The sequence below is a fragment of the Mastigoproctus giganteus genome, chromosome 14 (assembly GCF_048544385.1).
Source record: "Mastigoproctus giganteus isolate SK-2022 chromosome 14, ASM4854438v1, whole genome shotgun sequence".
NCBI lineage: Eukaryota > Metazoa > Arthropoda > Arachnida > Uropygi > Thelyphonidae > Mastigoproctus > Mastigoproctus giganteus.
Genome location: NC_143588.1, coordinates 88,476,919 through 88,494,826, shown reverse-complemented (window position 1 = coordinate 88,494,826; position 17,908 = coordinate 88,476,919). Strand labels below are relative to the sequence as shown.

The following is a 17,908-nucleotide window of genomic DNA, read 5'->3' as shown; positions in this document are numbered from 1 at the left end:
TGAATATGTCCCAATTTTTGTATATATAATTTTGAAACAATGTTTATTTATTTACTATTAAATCTTTTTTTTTTTTTTTTTTTTTTTTGGATCCAGCAATTTGATCAAGAAAATGATATGAAAACATGTCCATTTAATGCCAAGCATAGGATACAGGCTGTGGAGTATAACCATCATTTGTTGCACTGCAAAGATAAGGAACCATTAGAGAAATATGTGACTCGTAAGTTATTTGTTGCAGATAATTTTAATGAGTGAAATTAATTTCTTATAAATTTTGTTGTTTTCAAACATTTTTGATACCTAAAGTATTTTAATGACTTTTTTTATGTTTCACTTGTGAATAAAATAAATTTTACATCTTAATGACAAATTGTGTTGTGTGTACATCCCCATTTTGGCAATATTTCTAACTATTTCAAACTTTTTGCAGAAAGTTGATTTTCTGCTTAGATCTCATTTCACATACATACAAAAGAATTTCTGAACAAGATTGTCCAAATAAATGCACAACGAGTGAAAGGTGTAGTTTCGCAAGTGTCATATGAAATAGAGCAAAGAGATATTGATTTAGCTTTGGTTCAGGAACCTTATCAGGTAGTGACTAGTATAAGAGGATATCCCAGAAGTTAGTGGAGTGTCTGTGATGGAGAACATCTGAGAGCAGCCATACTGATAAAAAATATAAGTTTGGTATTTACCAAGCTGACTCATTTATCAAATGAGAATACAGTACGTTGTGAAATAATAGGTGGCTACGGGAAAGTGCACTTTATCTCGATGTATTGTCCACCCTCAGAGAAAATCGAGCCATATGTGAATCAATTGGAAAGATTTGTCAATTGTTGTTGCCTAATAATATTATTATAGCTCTTGATTCTAATTCTAATTCTGAGGCAGTAGAGAAATTAATGATAGAGGTGAAATTCTTGAAGACTTCCTTTCTGTTTCAGGGTTGGAAGTATTGAATGTGCAAGGACACCAGCCTACATATTCCACTATGCATGGCAAGTCTTTTATTGATTTTTACAAAGTGCACAGTTGCACTTTGTAAAGTTCACTTTACTATCTATAGTATCCAGTGCACTTTACTATCTCTACTATCCAGTCAGTTTTCTATCCTGCTATGCAAAGTGCATAGCAGGATAGAAAACTGGAAGGTGGTTGATGATTTCTCAACTAGTGATCACAATGCAATTCTCTTTGAACTCAGCACTGATGTTACTTGAGTGCATAAGGAGTTGGAGCAATTTGCAGTACACACACTGAAAATTGGGCTAGATTCGACTTGGGCCTTTTGTGCCCAGGTTGATAATGTGAGCTGGGGTACTTTTAGTTATGTTCAATTTGTAGAAAAACTGCAAAGTATTTTTTACACTGCCTCTAGAAGTAGTATGCCAAGGAAAAAATTTAGGAGAAATTTAGTTTAAATTTACAGAGGCGTGAATTGAGGACTATTAGGAAACAGTTTCAGTTTTATCGTAGTGTTGGTGATGTAATAATGAGAGATGTTTAGAGTAGAGCCATTTGTGTGGCAAAAGAAGCCTTATGGAGGCAATATGTTAAAGGAAAAGGATCGAGAGACTCATAGGGTTCTATTTTTAAGTTAGTAACCAATCAAGTTCGTTATACTGTGAGTAAGGAATGTTCAAACATTAAACTGGCACGAATCTACTGACATGGTCATTAGTGAGCTGTTTCCAGATTCTGAAAAAATGAGTGAGTATAATAAAGTGCAGCAAAGCATTGTCAGAGGTAATGCTTCATATCAGTCCCAGCATGAAGAACAACCATTCTCATATAATGAGTTCTCAGAGGTGATTGCACAGGCAAAGGACAACCGATTGCTGGGCCTTGACTTAATAGAAGTTAATGTAATGAAGAGGGCTTTTCAGTTGAGGTCTGTTGTCCTAATACAAATGTATAATATAAGTGTCTGGAACAGGGTTCCTTTCCCCTGGTTTGGAGAATGGCACTATTGAGATTGATTATCAAGTCGTGACAGAACCTGAGTGAGCCTGGAGCATTTCATCCAATTGCTTTATTGTCAGTAATGGGGAAGACTATGCATTAGCAGAGTAATGATTATGTATATAGAGAAACATATGTCCTCTGATCACCAGTTTGGTTATAAGAAGGGAAAGTCCACAGAGGATGCCATTTACCAATTGGTTAAGTGTATGCAAGAGTATGAGGGGCAGTATGTTCTAGGTATGTTCGTTGACTTTCATGGTGCATTCAACAGACTGGTGGGAGGAGATCTTATCTAGAATAAGGGTTACTGAATGCTCAAATAATGTTTTCTGTATTTAAGCAGTATTTTTGTAAGAGGAAAGTTATTGTTAGAATAGTGTATACAGAAATTGTGAGAAATGTAGTTAGAGATTGTTCTCAGAGATCTGTGATCATGCTTAGTGCATAACACTAGATGAGTTTTAGAAACAAAATTATGTTGGAGCTGATATGATAGCATATGCCGATGATGTGCTAATATTGGTTTATGGCAATGAACAATCACAGATTGAAGACTGTGCCGCACAAGTACTAGGAGATTTGCAGGAATGGGCTAAAGTACATTGATTACAAATTTCAGAACAAGACTGGAGCATTTGAGGACTATTAGGAAACAGCAAATGCAATTAAATATAAATAGGCCTCCACTAGTGAGGGCATCAGGAATGTCCATAAGATATAAAGCTGTTGTCAGATACCTAGGTGTGAATATAGGAGAGCGAATCAACTTTATAACGTATGCCAAGTATTTAAAAGGAAAATTTTGGATATTATTATGCCATGCTTAAGAGAGTGATAATGGTTAATTGGGGTATAAAGGGCTGAGCATTGAATTTACTGTGATTGCCTATTTGTCCCCATCATTTCCTATATCTCTATAGCTTGGCTTCACAGGATGACAAATTCTGTAGTCAAACAGTATATTATGCAAGCCCAAAGATTTGCTCTCTTATCCATTACTAGAGCGTGTCGAACAGGTTCAACAGAGACATTACAAGTGCTCTCTGGCAGATTACCGTCAGATCTGCAAATCCATTTTATCAGCACTGTTGTATTGCACTAGAAATAATTTGAGAAGCCTGATTTTGAACATAAGTTCACAATCCAGATCAAGAAAGGCTGGGTACAAGAGAAGAAAAGTCAAGAAAGAGAAGAAAAGAAATTCTGAGTAAATTGGTACAGGTCTGGCAAAGGAGATGGTAGATCTTCAAGAAGGAGCGAGTAACATACATGTTCTTACCCTGAGTAGACATCTTGTAGGGGAGAAAGAAACCCTGGCAGCAGTTTGGGGTAAATGCAGCCTTTCTAATAACAGTCCATGGGTTGCCAAAGATGCTTTTCCAGCTAGGCCTAGTAGATAGTAAAAATTGTTCTTGTGGAGAAGAGGAGACATTGGTTCATATAATGTTTCAGTGTAACAACTATGTTGACATTAGGAGTCAACTAGAATTGTTTTTAGGAGGATTGGAACAACAGTTCTTCTGGAGTATGTTCATAGCAAAGTGTAAATTTACTTCCTTTAACAATTTTGTTGTTAAACAAAAGGAGAGCACAGTTGAAGTTAGATAGTAGAGCCTGCCTCCCAGTGGCAGGGATGGAAACCTAGTCCATTGGGATGGGTGGGATGTGCAGTGATTGTCCAAAGTCTGAAATCTCATGACTAGGACTAAGTGGCATGAGCGCTCTCCGAAAATTGAGTTGTGTTAAAATTTTGAAATTTCTTTTAGTAGTTAAAATGTTTTAAACACAGCTAAAGTTAGAATTGAGATGAGTGATAAACCACATATAAGCTATGGCTTAGGTGGTGGGTTGGCTTAATTGGGATTTTGAATGTATGAACAAGAATGCCAATCCATTCATGATGAGTGGGTTGGTTTGACTAATAACTGAGGGACTAGAAAAAAAAAGTTGCCATTTTACTTTGTGTGCTCTGTGGTTAGGGTCTTTTTTTTTTTTTTTTTTTTTTTTTTAATCTATACATCCAGTACAATGAATATGTTATTTTTTTTGATTTGCTATCCATTACATTGTTTCATCAGTTGGAGCAATCCTTTGCTTTTGAATTTCTCACTGTTAGGTTTTTTTTTGAAGAAAATGAGTTAAGGATTGATGAAAAGGCTCAAAATTAAAAATAAGGGAAGTAAGTAAGTAAGGTTTCAAAAAAAAAAAAAACCAGAAATTTTTGTTTAAATATGACACATTCCAAAGTAGTCTTTTAACGTTAATAAAGCAAAAGAGCAAATTGTTTTTTTATGTAAAAAGAAACATTCATTAATCACCAAACCAAGGAGATGCTGGAGAGAAATGTTCTGATCAGTTGTACCACTGATCAGAACATTTTTGTTGTCTTTTAAAAATAAAGGTGAAGACTTTTTCCACACTACATCAAAGTCGGATTATAATTTTTAAGGATGATTTTTGAGATTCAAGACAGATACAACCTAAAATGTTGGCTGATTAGCTAAGAAAGTCATTCGGGCAGTGATAAAGTCGTCAATAACTCAGTTTTGAAAAGCTGCACAGAAAATCTGTTCAGGTACATTATATGTGAAACTAACTTCTTTGAAGAAGCACTACTGTACAAGTTGATGACAAATAATTCTTACTTAATAAAAGGGGAGAAATATCATATGATTAAGTTTAGCAAGGAATGATTGCTGATTATGTTTGTGCAAACATGGTGGTATCAACAAAAGATGCCTTTTTACTTTTGGTAGATAAACCAGACATCTGTTTGAAGAATATGGTTTAGCAAATAATAGTAAAGAACACAAATTAACTATTGTTAAAAATTAGTAATTTAATTATCACTGATGGTTTTGAAAATAGTTTAAAAATTTCCATCCTCAGAGTGAAGGGAGGATATTCAGGGTTACAATTGCCTTTATATACTGGTGTGCAAAACTTAAGGACCAATACTATTTCTAAAGGTTACAACCTCAAAATCTTTACTTAAGGTACTCTTTACTGATGAAAGTAGATTCAGTCACAGCAGCGATTCTGGATGTCAGCTAATCTGGCAAGAGGTTGGCACACGGTATCACCCCGCAAACATCACTGAAAGAGATTGATATGGCAGTCGAGGTGTTCTCGTCTGGCGAGCCGTTATCTTGGATGGACGTACACAACTCCATATACTGGAAGACGGTACTGTAACCGGTGCACGCTACTGTACTGAGATAATCCTTCCCCATGTGCGTCTGTTCCAAAGTGCCATTGGCCCTGAGTTGGTGTTTATGGATGATAACGCCACATCCCATTGCACTGCAGCTGTGATATGCCTTTGGAAAGTGAGGACATTGTTCATATGAATTAGCCTACCCGTTCCACCGATCTAAATCACATTGAATGCATATGGGACGCTCTGGAGAGACGACTAGCGGCACATCCACACCCACCAGAAAATGTTCACCAGCTGAAGATGGCACTAACAGAGGAATGGACAATGTTACTGCAAGAACTTATTAACAAGTGGTAATCAATGAGTGCTGCTCTTCGTGGACTAATGTTATTAGTGGAGTCCCCCAGGGTTTGGTGTTGGGTCCACTGTTGTTTTGTATATTTCTCAATGATATTGATCAAGGTATATCAGGCTTAATGTCGAAGTTTGCAGATGATACAAAGGTTGGCAGGGTTGTTAATGACAGTAATGGCAGTGTGCTACTGCAACAGGATCTAGATAATTTGGGCAGATGGGCTAAGAAGTGGCAACTGAAGTTAACCTTGACAAATGCAAAGTACTGCATATTGGTAGAAGTAACCACAGAGAAACGTACCAACTATGTGGTACTACACTTAAGGTGGTAGAAAATGAAAAAGACTTGGGAGTAATTGTGCAGTCAGATATGAAGTTTTCTGAGCAATGCAGACAGGCTGCCAGGGCAGGTCATGGGGTTTTGTCAATGATATATTGGAATTTTGCTAGCAGGGAAAAGGAGGTGATTGTCCCTCTATAAGTCAATGGTCAGGCCATGCCTTGAGTACTGCATACAGGTCTGGAGGCCTCATTTTAGGAAGGATATAGATTTGCTTGAGCGTGTACAGAGAAGGGCAACAAGATTGGTGAGGGGGATGAAGGGATCCTCTTAACAAGAGAGGCTTAAGTTCTGCAGATTGCAGTGGCTGGAGACTAGGCACCTGCATGGTGATCTGATTGAGGTGTATAAGGCCTTGAATGGGTTGAGCACGCTGAATTCTGATGGGATCCTTCCACTTGTTCAGATTACGAACCTAAGGGGGAATAAATTCAAATTAAGAAAAGACAGATGTAGAATAGATGTGCGGAAATTTGCCTTTAGCCAGCGGGTGGTTAATTGCTGGAACAAACTTCCATCTGTCGTTGTGGAAGTTGCTAGGTTGAATAAATTTAAGGAGGAACTGGACAGGCATTTGGAGGCAATGGTGTGATTTTTTTTTTTTTTTTTTTTTGGCTGGTGCTGCATAAGCTCATACACTTGCTTTCTTGCATCACATGCCACTACTACAACAACATTGTTCTAAGTATGGACAGGTGGTGCAAAGCCTGCATCGACATTAGAGGTGGCCATATCTCCTCTTTAGTGATGTACAAAAATCACTGTCAGAAGGAGGAGAGGAAGAGGAACTGTGTTTCACAAAACTTCAGATGAACCTGTGACTCAACTCAAAGTGAATAGCAGTGCTGGGAAACATAAAACATTCCCTGTGGAGGTATAAATCAGTAACTACAGTTGACTAACTTGAGCTGGGCAAAGGATAAATGATATAAGGTAAACTGTACAAATCTTCAATTCAACATAACTCGGTTAGCAGTATAAAAGCATGTTGCAACATTGAAATCCTTCACTCACTCTAGAAATATGAAACTATTTCTGAAACCATCAATGATAGATAATTACATTATTACTTTTTTAACAATGTAATGTAATTTGCATTCATTACTATTCATGCAGAGTTTATGCTTATAAACTCTCGTTTGTCTTTGTCTTGGAATAGTTTTTATCCATTTCATCTATTTTATGATTTCTATAGTCTGCATCTTGCAAGGATTAGCATGACTTTCAACAAAGGTGCATTACAACATACTCTGTATGAACACCAGCCCTCCATGGTAGTATAGTAGTTTCATCACTTGTTTATTTGGTGAGGTCTGGGTTTGAGTCTAGTCATAGACTGGAGGAATTTCTAAAGGCATCTTCAATCAGGGCTGGAGTTATTTGATCTCAGGCAGAGGGAGTAGGTCTCCCTCATGAGTTGTTCAGTGTTTTTCAGACTTGTCAACCATTGAACACTCATTTGTACAGACATAGTGCACAGTAGTGCAGTGTGATCTAAATTTGCCAATATGCCTAAAATCCAACAATGGAACAAATCTTATTGGTTGAAAGATTGTGATGAAGAATAATAGCCAAATCAATTATATCCAGCTTTTTTACGATAGCTACCGGTAAAGCATTTTGTAATGTACCTTATACAGCTAACACACTTTACAAACATGTATACAATCAAATCACGTTACGATGGCTCTCCATAATAAAATACATATTCACTATACAATATGTAGTAAGCACCAGTCATTGTGATCATGTTTATGAATTTAATTTTAATTCTATTAAACGACGAGTCTAATAAGTGAAAATAGGAGGAATATTATCCGCAGGCTATAAAATTAAAGATATATTAAGCAAAATTTGAACTTTATTACCTTACCGATTAACAAAATTAAATTTACCTTATTCAACATTGATACAGGAGACTTGAGAGAGTGAGAGTATCTTTATTGCAACTGCTCATCAGGGCCCATTGCCCAAGGGTTTGATAGTGGATGGAGCTGCAGATGCCCAGATCTCTGCCACATACAGAAGTGTTGGGGGGGGGTAGACTATTGTTCCTGTGTACCTGATCATAGTGGCTTTGTTAGTTACAAACTGTACTGGGACTGTGCCATAATAACGGACAACTATCTAAGAATGGCAGCTCTTATGAGCAGCATGTGTACACTTAATTGATTGGGCAAAAAAAATATATATAAATATAAAATAAAAAATAAATTTATTTATTTGATGTCTTATTTTTCTTATACAGTTCTCCTTAGCATAATACAACTATTTATGCCTTTGAGATGTGGAAGAACTGCTTGCTTTCCAGTAATTAAAAACCTTTGAGATGGATGCTTTCGAGAAATCAGACCTGTAATGACTCCAGTTATGACTTTTATTTTTTGAATTGCCACTCCTGCTAAACATGCACCAACATTAAGACATTTTTCGAAGTCTGATAGATCATGCCGTTTCCCCATTGTGGCTTCAGATTACTGCAGCCAAACAGCCTGTGTAGTCTTTATGCTTAATGCGGCAACATTTCATCACCCCACGTCACAGTTTTCTTTGCATCTATTTGCATTTTTTCTGTCTGTGGATGTCTTAATACAAAGGTTCATATTTTTTTGGAATTGTATGTATTTCCTTTTATGTGTTATCTTCCATAACAACCACAACTCCAGTCCCCAAAGGAAACCATCACCCAAGCAAGGGTCACAGGAAGCAATTAATGAGCATCCACAATCAATGCCTCAGAACTTAATAGCCACAATTGCAAAAAGTTCAGATACTCTACTCTTCCATCCTAAGACTTGGCACACTTGGCCACTATGTCATCTACATCACATTAACATTTTAAATAAGTTATGTATTATCTACGGAAGGGGCCAGCCCTCCCCAAACAACTGGATTTACTATTATTTTATTCAACATGTTTTTTTTTTTTTTTTTTTTATATTCTAGCATTTTTCTCTACTATGACTGAAAGGACATTCTGCCTGCAGGGCTGTAGAATCACCCTTTTGAAATTTCACTCAAATGAGTGTCTTGTAAGATGTATTTTGGGGACTTTTTTACACTGCTACGCTTAACCCCTTCATAAGTCTTACTGCTGCCCATATGCAATGCCTTTCATTTACCAAATGACTGATGATATATTAAGGATTCCTTATGTGCTGTGATTACTATGAGGTGAGTGCCGAAAATTAAGCTATGCTATACTTATGATCTAATTTACCAAACGTTAAACATCTTTTGTCACTTCTCAGTCCGTCCACCTAATTTTTGTTAGTTTTACTGTAGTACTATGCCTGTAATTATTTTCTCTGGAATATAATTATTAAGCATCCTGCTAACCATTGTATGATCTTTAAACTTAGACAAATAAGCTTGATATGCCTTCATCAGTATCATTAATAAATATTTTAAACAACAAGGGACCTAGCACCGAAGGACCTCAAGACTCCATTAACAACATTAGTCCAATTAGAGCAGTGCCCATTTATAACTAGCCTGCTAACTACTATTCCCTTAACCATAGTAATAACTTGCCCATAATGTAATTTTGTACAGCAGTCTTTCTTGTGGAAAGTCTGCTACAAAATGAAGTTTTGTTAAAAGTTTTGCTGAAATCAAGATATATGATGTCAAAATTGTTTGAATCCAGTTTTTTTTTTACTGCATCACAGCAGCTAATAAGATTGGTCATACAACATCCCCAGTTAATAAATCCATGGGGTAATTTCCATATAAATTCCATTTCTGTTGAGGTAATCCTTCAGTACTTGGTTAGCCATTGATTCCATTACTTTCCCTGCAACATTAGTCAAGCTTACATGTCTATAATGGTTTGCAAGCCTGTAATTGCTCAAATTGCTCTTTGATATTCCTTTGTGAATAGAAGTGATATTTGCACACCTCCATCTATAGAACCTGAGGAGGATGATTTTTTTAATCTAATGATGCTCTCATAATTATGGCCAAGGTTTTCCTACTTTCTTTGCTCATCTTTTAATATAACTTTATAGATCACATCAGACACAGGTACCTCCTTAACAATTTCTCTTCCACTTTCTTCCCTGTTGAAACAAAATCATTTCACTACAGTTATAACTTGGTGTACTTCTGTTGTTCCCATCCCTAAAAACTTTGTGTGAATGTAAATGCAAAATATTTATTTAGTTTGTCAGCAACCTGAGTAGGATCATCAACAGTTAAACCTTGAGTGGCCCAATATAATTCAACTGCCTTCTTTCTACTGTTAATATAAGCAAAGAAGTCATTGCTGCTTTTCTTTGCATTCTTTGCCAAAGGCTTCTTGTAATCTGCCTTGGCTTGCCTAATCCCCTTTGTGATCTGATTATAGACTACTTGATATTTACTGTAGGTTTCCATGTCACCTGTTCATCCCACAAAGCGTGGGATGAGTAGGCATCCATCTTGGTCTAAACCTTGAACAGTATCTCTTAGTTGGTATATAAAGCTTAGTAGCTTCTATGATAACCCTTATTCTACCCATTTAGAATTTGCTGTTTGTAACTTCGTTAGTTGGTCCCACTGCTTGAGAATTTAAAAACTCTCTGAGACCATTACTGTCAAAGCCCTTTCCCATGCCTTTGACAGTGCATCTTTAAGTAAATCCCACATTGTTGTGATCACTGCCACCTAGTGGATCTTTTATCTGCAGATTCTTAATTCATGAAGGGTCACTCAGATCAAGATTATTGCATTCTCTTTTAACCTGCTGGTGTAGGAAACGGCCATCCAGTAAATCCACAAAAGTCTTGCTACTGTGTGAGTGACCACAAGGTCCAGTCTGGAAAGTTAAGTCTCCTATTATTATTAGGCATTCCGATCTGCTGGCCCACTCTGTCTGTCTGTGCAGTTCTTCATTATTCTCTTCACAGTCATTTGGCTTAAGTCTATCAGACTCCTGCTCTCATTTTTCCAGTCCTTGTGTCACACCAAACTGACTGAACATTTTATTGGCCACTTACATCATGTGTGTACACTGCCTTAGATTCTACATGCTTCTTAACCAAGAGTATTACTCCTTCATCCTTTCTGTCCTGTTTATCCTTCCTATACAAATTTTACCTCTTATGTGATTGGAAAGGAAGTTTACTGTGGATAACAGGAGAAGATTTTAACAGGGATGGAATACATTTAAATAGAAGAAGAGCAAATATATTTTGCTGATGCTATCAAGGCAGTGTTAGGTGGGTTAGAAAAAGGGGAGGGAACTATACAGACAAACAGATTAACATCATCTACAAGCAGAGGTGAAAATGATTCTTTCACTGCTTTATTGAAACAAATAAAACAGCCTGACAAGTAAGGTGTTTGAGATTACAAGGTCTGCTGGGGGCTTCTTCATGAGAGAAGCAAATATATGAACTGTGTTAGCATTACTAAAAGCAAAAAGCTTGTACACTAATGCTAGGAGAATAGTAAACAAATCTGTAAAGTCAACAAATGCAGACATAACAGGGATATCAGAAACATGCCAATCATGTTAAGTGGTGAAATTTGTATACAATGAGTACAATGTGTATAGAAAGGATAAAACCTTCTCCTGTTATCCACATTGCTCCAATTTTTGCAACATTTGTATATGACTTTTCTACACCAACATAACATAACATAACAGTTTCAAAGGCTTTACTGAAATTTAAGTAGATGATGTGAGAATTATTCTTTGCATCCAGTTTCTTTGTAATATCCTCATTGCAGCTAATCAGAATCAGAATGGCTGAAGCATAATCTCCCTTTAAGTAATCCATGCTGTGGTGGCCCCACTCGTATCAAGATGATTTTGCATTATTTATCTATTGATTCTATTATTTTCCATGGCACAGAGGTTAAACTTCAGGTCTGTAGTAGTAGTAGTAGTGGCATGTGATGCAAGAAAGCAAATGTATGAGCTTATGCAGCATCAGCCAAAAAAAAAAAAAAAAATCACACCATTCCCTCCAAATGCCTGTCCAGTTCCTCCTTAAATTTATTCAACCTAGCAACTTCCACAACGACAGATGGAAGTTTGTTCCAGCAATTAACCACCCGCTGGCTAAAGGCAAATTTCCGCACATCTATTCTACATCTGTCTTTTCTTAATTTGAATTTATTCCCCCTTAGGTTCGTAATCTGAACAAGTGGAAGGATCCCATCAGAATTCAGCGTGCTCAACCCATTCAAGGCCTTATATACCTCAATCAGATCACCATGCAGGTGCCTAGTCTCCAGCCACTGCAATTTGCAGAACTTAAGCCTCTCTTGGTAAGAGGATCCCTTCATTCCCCTCACCAATCTTGTTGCCCTTCTCTGTACACGCTCAAGTAAATCTACATCCTTCCTAAAATGAGGCCTCCAGACCTGTACGCAGTACTCAAGGCGTGGCCTGACCATTGCCTTATACAGAGGGAGAATCACCTCCTCACTGCTAGCAAAATTCCTATATATCATTGACAAAACCCCATGACCTGCCCTGGCAGCCTGTCTGCATTGCTCAGAAAACTTCATATCTGCCTGCACAATTACTCCCAGGTCTTTTTCATTTTTCTACCACCTTAAGTGTAGTACCACACAGTTGGTACGTTTCTCTGGGGTTACTTCTACCCATATGCAGTACTTTGCATTTGTCAAGGTTAAACTTCAGTTGCCACTTCTTAGCCCATCTGCCCAAATTATCTAGATCCTGTTGCAGTAGCACACTGCCATTACTGTCATTAACAACCCTGCCAACCTTTGTATCATCTGCAAACTTCGACATTAAGCCTGATATACCTTCATCAATATCATTGATAAATATACAAAACAACAGTGGACCTAACACCAAACCCTGTGGGACTCCACTAATAACATTAGTCCAAGAAGAGCAGCACCCATTGATTACCACCCTCTGTCTTCTCGCACTTAACCATCCTTTTATCCATTGTAGCAATAATGGATAAAAGGATGGTTATCCATTATTGTTACAATTTTATCCATTGTAGCAATAATGGATTACCACCCTTAATACCATTCTGCTCCAATTTGTACAATAGTCTTCCATGCGCAACAGTGTCAAAAGCTTTCCTGAAATCCAAATATATGATATCAAAATTATTTTTTGCATCCAGTTCCTTTGTAACCACATCATAATATCCTATCAAATTTGTCAGACAAGACTTTCCCTTAACAAACCCATGCTGTGTCTGAATTATTGCTGCACTTTATCCACTTTGACCTTAAATCATATAACTTCAAGTCAGTATTCAGTAGGATTCTAGTAACTTCATCTTTAAGGACTACTTCATGTGAATGTAAATGGAAGAGGTTTATTCATTTTATCAGTAATCTGTAAATAATCGCCAGTAATTATACAATTCATATCCATGGAATCAATATGATTCATCCCTGTCCTTCTGATGTTAACATACACAAAATTCCTTGCTGCTTTTCTTTATACTCTTAGCTAAGGACCTTTCATAATGTCTTATCCTGCCTAATCCCCTGAATAACTTGATTTCATGCTAGTTTGCATTTATTGTAGGACTGTGTATCCTTTGATAATTTCTAATTATACCATGGTTTTCTCCGTTCAGCTCATTAGTTCACCTGACCTTCAATTTGATCTAAATCTTGAGCAATTATGGTATAAAATGTTTAGTGGCCTCTTGTCATTTGTTTTTCAACATCAGTTGGTACACTGAGAAGAGTTTAAAAAACTGTCTGTGCCCATCATAATTACCTTCACAAAAACAAAATCTGTTCTCTTTACCTTTTCTGTAGTTATATATTTGAATAAATCCCATATCACTATTCAGTGATCACTGCTACCAAAAGGTTCCTTAACCTGAAGATTCTTAATACATGATGAATCAAAGCTGATAACCAGATCAGTAATATAGGCAACCCCCGTATAACATGGTATTTCTACAACACAGTTTCGCTCTAACACGGTATTGTGATATTGATAAATTGTGACAATCCTCGCACAACACGGTATTTATATAACACGTTTAGAGACTTTTGGTAAATCTTGCATAATGGTATTTTTGAGCTTTTGTGCGGGGGAAACCCTGCTATTATGTTGGATGTCATTTTTCAACATTTCCACTCTTTTTAAATCTTTGCTTTTTTTTGTTTTTTTGACTTGTTTGTCAAAAAAACAAAAAAAAAACAAAATTGAGAAATCCCTGTATTTTGTTTTGTTGGGAAATCTGCGTGTTACATTCTGTGCTATTGAACTTGTGGAAAAATCTAGATTTCAAAGTTTTATTACCATTGGCTATCATCCAAAAGGTGTAAGTCATCCAAATGTTGAAGTTTTGTTCCTACCACCACAGTTGTACAACTTCTTTCATTGAGCCATTAGATCAAAGCATTAAATCCACCTTTAAAACTCATTCCACCAGAAAATAGTTAGTGGATTTTGGAAAAAATTGATTCTGAATCAGTTGAAGTAATGGAGGCATGGAAACATTTCTCAATTGTGGACTGTATCAGAACCATGGCTTTATTGCTGAAAGAAGTAAAACTGTCAACGTTAAATGTGTGTGGAAAAATGTATGGCCAGAGTCAGTTCATTCAGGGAAATATGGTCGAACCAGCAGAAAAGGGAATCGATGCATTAATAGAGTTTGCTATGTCAGTAGGAGGGTTAGGTTTTAATACGACTACTGAAGCCCTCGTGGGTAGCACAGTTGATAGAATCACCCTCCCCAAACCAGATGTAAAAGACCTGATTCGAATCTCGATGATGACGGGAGGAATTTTTATGGATCTTTTTCACAACGTGGCTGAGTTAGTCTGCTCAGGCGAGGGTAGCATGGTTTTTTCTCCCGGAACTCTGGTTTTTCGTCCAGCAAAACAGAAAATCAACCTCAGGACACGTGCAATTTATAGACAATATACACAGAGTAACATTGCCTTAGTTGCCTATGTCCCTAAAAAAAAACTGAAAAAAGAATGATTACTGAAGATGTTCAAATATTACTTGTAGAAAAATTACTGGCAAAGCAGATTTGGTGGAAATGGCATCGGAGGTAAAACCAAATCAATTAAGAGGATGATAGCACAGATGAAAATTCTAAGCTTGCAAATTTTACACTAAAAAACATATGGGAAGGCATAAAATTAGCCAAGCAATTAGAATCTTATTTTTGGAATGTAGATCCTTGAATGAAAGGAACCCAACGTTCAAAAGGGAGTTTCAAAAAATGCTTAGTTCTATACGATGAAATTCGCAAAGATTTATCAAGCAAAAGCAAACAAAACCAGATTACTGATTTTTTAAAGAGTAGAAGATGCACGAAATATAGAATGATGTATTTTTGTAAGTTTTGTTAATGAAATGGTGTATTTTTGTTAGTTTTGTTAATACTTTGTTAACGAAATGGTGTATTTTTGTTAGCTTTTGGAATGTAACCCCCCTTTTATACTTTTTCTTAGTCCCATGTAACACGGCTTCACACAACACAACATTTCATAGGAACCTAACTACCATGTTATACGAGGGTTCCCTGTATTGCTTTCCTTGTTGCCCCTTTAGCACATTTTGTAGAAAACAGTCGTCCAACAAGTCAAGAAATATTTTTATACTGTGAGAGTTGCCAAGCCACGAGTTCCATTTAATATCTGAAAAGCTTAAATCCTTGATGATAAGATATTCTTTGTTGGCCCTGTTCTATTGGTGTGTATAGTTGTTCATTATGCTTGTTACAATCATTTGGCTTATTACAGTTCCTCCTTAAATTTATTCAACCTATCAACTTCCAAAACTTCCATCTGTCATTGTGGAAGTTGATAGGTTGAATAAATTTAAGGAAGAACTGGACAGGCATTTGGAGGGAATGGTGTGTTTTTTTTTTTTGTTTTTTTTTTGGCTGATGCTGCATAAGCTCATACACATGCTTTCTTGCATCACATGCTACTACGACTATAGACTCCAATTCTAATTTTTTCTTTAGGACTACCGAAGATAAAACAGGTGCATGTGTATTTGTGTGTACACTAATGTTAGGAGAATAGTAAATGAATTTGATGTATTTTTGATGACTGGGAAAAATGAGAATAGGAGTCTTCTATAGGTCAAATAACTGTGATAAGTTTAAAAAACAACTGTACAGACAAATAGTGGGTAGTAAATCAGATTGTCTTATAATGGGGGATTTTAACTTCCACAATGACTTGAACTTGTGTGTTGGTCACTTAAACAATAGCAAGATTTTTGTCGATTCATCGTATGACTTTTCTGCACCAACATAACAGAGGCAACAAGAGAGAGAGAGCGATACTCTTCATGCATTAAGAATTTGCAGATAAAAGAACCACTAGGTGGCAGTGATCTCAGTGTACTGAGATGGGGGTTTACTTAAGTTACTACTGTCAAGGGCAAAGGGAAAAGCTTATGCTTTCATAAGGGTAACTACAGTGGCCTCAGCAACTTTTCAACCCCATTCAGTGGGACCAACTGATGATGTTACCAGAAACAAATTCTAAATGGGAAGCACTCAGAAAGTAATTTTAGTAGTAGCAGAGTAGAAAAATCATTGACTGCATATAAATCATCAGGGAAGCAAAAACCTTCAGTTATCAATAAACTAGTCTGCGGTCAAGTCACAAAGAGGGATTTAGCAAGCAGAGACTTCATTACTTATACAAACACTAGAAGGAAAGGAATGAATTACATTGGTCCGCTAAATGTTAATGGCATAACTGTTGATTATCCTGCTCATGTTGCTAACAAGCTGAATAAATATTTTGCATCTTTGTTTATAAATGGGGATATTTTTAGGGATTGGGAGGCTAGAAGTATATCAAATTGTAATGGTGGGGTGAAATGATTTTTTGATAACTGACAGTAAGGTGTAAGAGATTGTTGAGTCTAAATGTAAATAAGGTGCCTGGAATGGATGGGGTCTATCCTGTTATATTAAGAGAGCCAACAAAAGAGGTAACAACATAATTATGAGACTATCCTTGTATAAAGGATATAAATGTATCTTTTATACAAGGATATAAATGAGATGTATAAATGTATCACCAGTTCACAAGGTCCCCGTGGGGGGGGGTCAAAACATGAAGTGAGTAATAACAGACCCATAAGGTGGACTTCTGTTCCAGGGAAAATAATGGAGTTACTGGGGAAAGAAGTAATGCAGGACCACCTAGATAGGAATGTGGTTATGTGACAGTCACAGAATGGATTTGTAAGGGGCAGTCTTGTCTGGATGCTATGGTTATAGTGATCACTAGTTATTAGAATCAGCTGCTTTACAGAATCAAATTTCAAAGAACAGATTCAAATCAATAAAATGCACTACCATTTTCATTGTTTATTGGAATCGCATCTTCGGTTATAAGAATCCATTTTGTGAATGCCTCTGTGATATTTTTCTAAGGCACATTTCTAGAGGTCACAACATAAAACAGTAAAAACAATTTGCCGTTTTCAGTTTATTGGGACTTTTTGTTTGTAAAATCTGTTATAAACGGGTAGTTAGTACAGTTTTAACAGAAGAAGAAATTTCCCAGTCTGTTACTAATACTTTCGCCAAGGGGAGGAAAATGAAGATGAACCTGAACGAATTCCAGTTACAAAACGGCAAACTCTTGAAGCTATAGCTGTAATGAGGAGAGCATTGGAAGAAACTGCTGCAAGTGATCATGAATATGGACTGTTATACAATATTGAAAAAACTATAGACTTTGTAGAGATAATTTAAAGCAATCTAAAATAAGTGAGTATTTAAAATTATAATCATATTACAAAGTGTTATGTTTAATTAATATGTATAGTAATTAAGCTATGTACATAAGTATAAATTTGTTTTTATTTTGCTAACCCTGTGGATGACATTCTTCTGATTTTCATGCATTGTTTAATTGGTAATAAATTTTAAATTTGTGCTTTAGTTTTACTTTTATAACCTGTGAATAATATTCATCGATTTTCGCTTATTAGAAATGCTGTTTGTTTGAATCAAAATTTAGTTTGCAAATGGGATCATTATAACCAGTGCTTACTGTATTTAGATTCCAGGAAAGCTTTTGATAATGTTCCACATAAAAAACTGCTATACAAATTAGAGCAGTGTGGCATTGGGGACAAGTTA

At 36.3% G+C, this 17,908-nt stretch overlaps 1 protein-coding gene across 1 annotated transcript in view; it reads left to right on the top strand.

Annotated features, from left to right (window-relative positions):
* The window catches only part of LOC150075328 (uncharacterized), a 192,659-nt gene that overhangs the window by 45,614 nt on the left and 129,137 nt on the right, over positions 1-17,908 (top strand). Inside the window, exon 3 of the mRNA XM_090388765.1 lies at positions 97-223. Within this exon, the coding sequence (XP_090244891.1) occupies positions 97-223 (127 nt within the window). The remainder of the gene's footprint in view (positions 1-96; positions 224-17,908) is intronic.